General features: G+C 38.0%; 1 protein-coding gene across 1 annotated transcript; it reads left to right on the top strand.

The window, feature by feature from the left end:
- Nucleotides 1-536: 536 nt before the first annotated feature.
- Nucleotides 537-1,714, top strand: LOC138896794 (uncharacterized). Its single transcript, XM_070182124.1, has 2 exons — nucleotides 537-778; nucleotides 1,285-1,714. Exons 1-2 carry the CDS (start codon nucleotides 537-539, stop codon nucleotides 1,712-1,714), a joined length of 672 nt encoding a protein of 223 aa, XP_070038225.1.
- The last annotated feature ends 5,502 nt before the right edge of the window (nucleotides 1,715-7,216 follow it).

Here is a 7,216-nt window from a genome sequence, read left to right as displayed (position 1 = left end):
CTTTGTACTTGAGAGGTGCAAAACCTTGAAAGTAAATCCATTTGGTATTAGAGCATAGGTTCCAGATTCGAATTCTTGAATTGTTATCTTGTTCATCATGTCGCCAGACAAGAAAATTGAAAGTTCAGGATCCTCTTCAATTGATGAACAAATTCGATTAAGAACTGCAGCCCTTGAACGAGACAACAAAGAAATTAAAGTACAACTAGATGACTTAAGGAAATCAATGATGAATCTGACTGGATTGGTTGAAGGTTTGGAGATTCAAAATCAGCCACCAAATCTGCCACAATGCCTACAACCTCCACCGCCACCAAGACACAACATACCAGTGCTACCACGACATACTTCGAGATCCACTAATTCAACTACGGAGAGCAGGACATATTGAGCAAGCGGAAGAAGTTATAGCAGATCAAGGGATGAGAATACCGAGGCGCCATGCTCACAATGATAAAAACTCATATTCGGAATATTTTGATAATCAAGGTAGTGAAGAGTATAACTCTGATGATGTTTAGTATCAACATGATAGAATGAGATTTCAGAGAAGGCCACACAACAAAAATCAAGAGAGGTATCAACGTGATGATATTAAGCATGAAATTCCGGAGTATGATGGCAAATCTCAAGGTGATGAATTCATTGATTGGCTTATAACTATTGAGCGTGTTTTTGATTATAAAGAATATTCTGATGAGAAGAATGTCAAGCTTGTTGCTATAAATCTCAGAGGTTATGCATCGCTATGGTGGGAAAATCTCAAAAGAGAGCAAGAGTTTGAAGGAAAAACACGAATTCGCACTTGGGAGAGAATGAAATGAGAATTGTGCAAACAGTTCTTGCATGAGACATGTGAAGAAAATTCTTACTTGAAGTTTCATTCTTTTAGACAAGGAACTTTATCCGCGGATGAGTACACAAGAGAATTTGAATATCTTAGGCTCAAGAGTGACATAAAGAAAATACAGTCCGCCTAATTGCTCGATATTTGGTTTGATTAAATAAGCCTATTGCGAATGTGGTACGATTACAGCTCCATTGCACCTTTGGAGATGTTGTCAAACTAGCCAAGATCGTAGAGACATAACAGAAGGAAGCCAAATCCACATTTTCATCAACTACCATCAAAAAGTCGAACACTTTCTACCATGGGAGTGCTAGTTTGAGCTCCACAAAGCCACAATCATCTACAACAAAACCAATTATCCAGAAAGTTAAAGGGAAGCCATGACTTCAGAAGCTATTTTTAAAAAAGAGATGCCATAAATGTGGAGGACTTAGGCATATACAAGCTAATTGTCCTAACAAAAAGGCATTCACCACCCTTGAAGGAGCAATTGATGAAGAAGATTATCATGAAGAGCAACATGATGACAACTTAGAAGAAGTAGTTGAACATGGAGATTATGGAAAATACCTTATGATCCAACGAGTTCTTCATTCAGATTCTAGCAAGGAAGAACCATGGTTGCGACACAATATTTCCCATACATGTTGTACATCTAAGGGAAAGGTGTGTACACTCATTATTGATCTGGGAAGTTGTACCAATGTAGTTTGTGAAGAAATGGTTATCAAATTGGGGTTTGAGACAGATCAATTTCAGAAGCCATACCGCATGAGGTGGCTGGATGAAGGAAGGAATGTACAAGTTAATAAACGATGCCTCATTCCTTTCTCTATTGGCAAGATGTATCAAGATAAGGTCTAGTGTAATGTAATGCTTATGGATATTTTCCACTTATTGCTTGGGAGACCATGGGAATATGACAGAAGGGCAATTCATGATGGCTTCAAGAACACTTACTCTTTCATCAAGGATGGAAAGAAGATCAAATTGTTCCCAATGAACCCTGAAGATTTAAAGAAGCCAAATCCTAAAATGAAGGAGACATTCATTACAAGAGCTAAGGTAGAAGAACACTCGAAGGAAGGAGAGGAAGTGCTTGTTGTAGTACCCAAGGAAGTGGAATCTATCACCAAGAAAGAGTCATTAGAAGTCATTTACCCACGACTTCAAGCAATATTGGATGAGTTTCATGATGCTGATTTTGATACTACACCTTCTTATTTACCACCAATAAAGTCAATTCAACATCAAATTGATTTAATTCCAGGCGCACCACTTCCTAATAAAGCAGCATATCGAATGAATCCAACACAGCAAGAGGAACTTCAACGACAAGTCGAGGAGCTACTAGATCGTGGACTAATAAGGGAAAGTTTAAGTCCTTGTGTTGTACCTGCCTTGCTCGTTCCTAAGAAGGATTGATCTTGGTGCATGTGTGTTGATAGTCGTGCTATTAACAAGATCACCATCAAGTATAGATTTCTCATTCCTAGGCTTGATGATCTTTTTGACCAAATACATGGGCTAAAATTGATTTGAAGAGTGGCTATCACCAAATTCGAATGAAGGAGGGTGATGAATGGAAGACTGCATTCAAGACATGCAAGGGATTGTACGAATGGCTCGTTATGCCATTTGGGCTATCTAACGCTCCTAGCACATTTATGAGACTCATGACCCAAATTTTTCAGCCATACATGGGAAAATTTGTTGGTGTTTATTTTAATAATCTACTTATTTATAGCAAGGATGATCGACAGCATTTGAAGCACTTGAGGAATATTTTTGAAGTTTTAAGAGAGCAAACACTTTATGCCAACTTGAAGAAATGCATGTTCTTTTCTAAACAAGTCTCTTTTCTCGGTTATATTGTCTCCAGTGAAGGAATTCATGCCGACTCGGGAAAGATTGAAGCTATTGCTAGCTGGCCTATTCCAAAAATCTTAACAGAGATACAATAGTTTCTTTTTATCGGCGTTTTATAAAGAATTTTACCTCTTGTTGCTCCTATTACCGAGTGATTGAAGGAAAACTCGTTTAAATAGACGGATGCTGCCCAAAAGAGTTTTGAATTGATTAAGACAAAGATGACTCAAGCACCTATGCTTGCTTTGCCCAACTTTGATGTAATCTTTGAAGTTGAATGTTATGCTTCCGGAGTTGGGATTGGAGTTGTTCTTGGTCAAGAAAATAGACCTATTGCTTATTTTAGTGAAAAGTTTAATGATGCCAAGGAGTTCTACGCCATCGTCAGAGCTCTTTCTCATTGGAGTCACTATCTTTTACCTCGAGAATTTGTGCTTTATTCTGATCATGAGGCCTTGAAGTATGTGAATAGCCAACAGAAAGGACAAATATATAGACAACCCATTAAACTTGGCCCAATTTTTCATTTTGGCACTCTAGCTCAATTTTGTTCTATTTTGGCCCTCCAACCCTATTTCTTATGTTTTACTTTAACACAAAAGCTGACTAGATTCGGAGTGTGAGTTGCCTCACCCTGTAGGCACGTAAGGGAGATTTTCTGGGGAAAATTTCCTTCTCCAACGGTAATAACATAAAGGCCAAATACATATACAGCCCAATGAACTTGGCTCTATTTTTTATTTTGGCACTCTATCTCAGCCATGTTCCATTTTGGCCCTCCAACTCTATTTTTTATGTTTCATTTTAACACGAAAGATGACTAGTCACATAGTGTGAATTGGCTCACATGGTAGGCGCGTGAGGCAGATTGTTTATGAAAAAATTCCTTCTCCAACAGTAATAAAATAATTGCTGGCCCTATTTTTAATCCCCCAATTTCCTTCCCCCATATTTCATCTTTATTATTTCCTTCCCCATTTACTGTTTATATGAAACCGACCAATTTCAGTCGGTTTCTTAAAAAATAAATTTTGCGGGACACCAAAAGAGTTTCCTGTATTTTTGCGCCAAAAAAAAAAATGACCGAAGTTGGTCGGTTTCGTAAAAAAAATAAAAAAATAAAATATTTTGAAATAAATTTTATATTTTGTGAAACGTGTGTGCATGCATATCCTGAAATATCCACAAATTTTATAAACTTCCGAACCGCTAAACTTTCGAACCCGTAATGGAACAAGGTTGAGATAGAGTGCCAAAATAAAACATAAGAAATAGAGTTGGAGGGCCAAAATGGAACAAGGTTGAGATAGAGTGCCAAAATAAAAAAATAGAGCCAAGTTCAATGGGTTGTCTATGTATTTGGCCAAGCAAGTATGTATACACGCTGCATTTTTACGTCGGATAAAAGTTTTTGTATTAAAATGAAACATAAAAAATAGAGTTGCAGGGCCAAAATGGAACAAGGTTGAGACAGAGTGCCAAAATGAAAAATGAAGCCAAATTCAATGGGTTGTCTATGTATTTGGCCCAACAGAAACTTAACATTAGGCATGCCAAGTAAGAAGTTTTGCAAGCCTTTTACTTTGTTATTAAACACGAGGTTGGGAAGGTCAATCAAGTAGCTGATGCATTAAGTCGCAAGCCTTATTTTTTTCTTCCATGCAAAACACTATTGCGGATTTTGAACCCATAAAGAAATTATATGCAACATATCCGGACTTTGGAGCTATTTGGGGTCAATGCTGGGACGGTCCTTAGCATATGTTTGTGCTTAGGGATGACTATCTTTATCATGGTAAGCAGCTTTATATTCCATAAGAAAGTTTGCGTGAATTTATAATACGTGAGTCCCATGAGGGAAACTATTGTGCTTGTTGTTGTTGAGTCCCATGATGGAGGGTTAGCTGGCCACTTTGGGCAAACAAAGACTCTACGCCTAGTTCAAGAAAGCTTCTATTGGCCTAAGATGGTTCACGATGTCAATAAGCTGGTTGCAAGATGTGAAACTTGTATAAAGGCAAAAATGCACAAAACCAATTCGGGTCTTTACACTCCTCTGTCAATTCCTACTCAACCTTGGGAATACATTAGCATGGACTTTGTGTTGGGCCTTCCAAGGACTCAAAGAGGTAAGGATTCCATCTTCGTGGTTGTCGATCGATTTTCGAAGATGGCTCACTTTATTCATTGCGATAAGACTTTGGATGCAACAAATATTGTTGATCTCTTCTTTGATCATATTGTGAAATTGTATGGAATTCCCAGAACTATTGTTTCAGATAGGGATTCAAGGTTTCTAGGCCATTTTTGGAGGACTTTATGAGCTAAACTTGGTACTAAGCTAACACCTAGCACTTCTCATCATCCCCAAACTGATGGGCAAACCGAAGTTGTCAATCGAAGTTTAAGTGCTTTGCTTTGTGGGTTAATAAAGAAGAATCTCAAAGAGTAGGAATCGTTACTTCCTACTGCTGAGTTTGCCTTCAACAAGTCAACCAACCGCACTACGGATGGAGTCCATTCGAAGTTGTTTAGGGTAAGAATCCTCTTGGACTGCTTGGTCTTTCCCCTCTTCTAGTTACTCATTCTTTTAGTGGAGATGTTGTTGATCGAGTGAAGCAACTCAAGAAACTACATGAGAAAGTCCGGGAACATATCGAGAAGCAAAATACTAAATATAAAGAAAAGGATGATACACGTAGGAAACATGTGGTGTTCAAGGAAGGCGATCTGGTTTGGGTTCATTTGAGCAAGGAGAGATTTCTCAACCGTAAGTTTTTGAAATTTCAGAAGCGAGCTGATGGACCTTTTAAGGTACTGCAAAAGATTGGTGATATGCTTATTGCTTGTAGCTTCCCAATGACTTTGAAATGTCACCTATCTTCAATGTAGCAAATCTTGCTCCCTACTATTTCGATGACTCGAGGGCGAGTCCTTTTCAACCAGGGGAGAATGCTGAACATATGGAGGCCATGTTTTCTATAACAATGGAGGCTTATTGGGCTCATGAAAGTGCCAATAGATTTGGAGAATTGGGCCACGAATTTAAAATGCTTACACTAATTAGCCTTAGTCCAATTGAGGCACAAGAATTTCAAGAAATTGAAGAAGTCAAGAATCCATTCAAGATTAGGATTTCTTTTCCTTAAAGATTGGGATTTCTTATTTCTTGTTTCCTAGTAATTTAATTTTTATTTTAGTAGGATTATATTTGTAGTTCTAGTCAAACTAGGATTGTTAGTTGGTATCCCATTCTTCTTTTTCCTATTTTAGTTAGGATAGGTTTTCTTAGCCTTATTCTTATTCTAGTTTAATTAGGATTAGTTTTCCTTAACCTTACCAATTTTACTCCTTATAAGGCCTATTTAAAGGGCTTAATATGCTGAAAATAAACATTGGTGATTAGTTTTTCCAAGCTTTTGCTTCAAAAACATGATTGATCTTTTATTTCATTCTTCCTTTATTCAACGCTTCTTGCAATCTTGCGGGATAGAGGAACGTGTGGGTGAGGTTTTTTTCCATCTTACATTCTTCTAACATGAGTTTGAAGAATGCTTTCGCTAGTTTTGTGAAAAACTTTAGCGGGGTGCTTTTGTTTTTCTCTCTTCTTTGTACTTGACAGGTGCAAAACCTTGAAAGTACATCACTTTGGCTGAACTAGCTGGTGCAAGAGGGGAAAAGAGCTAAATGGTGCAATAATAGGACTGATCATAAGAATTATTCTTACTAGTTTCATACTTGGCATGTAGTTCTATTATTCTGGAAGAGAGAGGCAGGTGAAGTCGGGGAGGATTATCTCGACCACGTGCCAGGAATGCCACTTATATTTACATATGATGATCTAATAGTTGCAACAAATAACTTCAGAAAGAAGCTTGGTAAAGAAGAATTTGGATCAGTTTTTCAAAGGTCCTAGAAAGATTGCACAAAGGTGGCACTGAAATGCCTTGATGGATTAGGCCAAGCCAAAAAATCACTCCTAACTGAGGTTGAGAGAATTGACATCCTGTCAAGTTGGTACAGTTAATTGGATGGATTCTATGCTGAGAAATCTCAGTGTCTTCTAGTATATGAACTCATGAGCAACGTATCATTAGATAAAAGAATCTACCATAGTAGTAAAGAGCTCACTAGCCCACTGCACGCAAAGAATTCTAAAAGTGAAGACCGGTGCACTAAGCTCCCGCTATGCGCAGGGTCCGGGAAAAGGTCGGACCACAAGGGTCTATTGTACGCAACCTTACCCAGCATTTCTACAAAAGGATGTTTGTTCTGGTCACATGGCAGCAACTTTACAGGTTACACCAAGACTCCCCTTCACGCAAAGAATTCTGTGTTTGGATTTTGAGCCCCAAATATTCTCCTAGATGAGGATACAATGTTAACCCTCATACAGACATTGAGAAGAATCTAAATTATAGCATTATTAACCCACAAATAGAAAATGAAACATTAATCAATTCAGCAAATTCGGCTTCATTGGTTCCTGCTATCCTG

This window comes from Nicotiana tomentosiformis, chromosome 8 (assembly GCF_000390325.3).
Source record: "Nicotiana tomentosiformis chromosome 8, ASM39032v3, whole genome shotgun sequence".
Lineage (NCBI taxonomy): Eukaryota > Viridiplantae > Streptophyta > Magnoliopsida > Solanales > Solanaceae > Nicotiana > Nicotiana tomentosiformis.
Note: the sequence above shows the minus strand (reverse complement) of the source record. Positions and strands in the feature narration are given on the sequence as shown.

Coding starts and splice junctions, on each gene's coding strand:
- LOC138896794 (XM_070182124.1), top strand. CDS start 537: ATGAGATTTCAGAGAAGGCCACACAACAAAAATCAAGAGAGGTATCAA. Junction 779..1,284: donor AATCTCAAAAGAGAGCAAGA/GTTTGAAGGAAA, acceptor TGGAGGACTTAG/GCATATACAAGCTAATTGTC.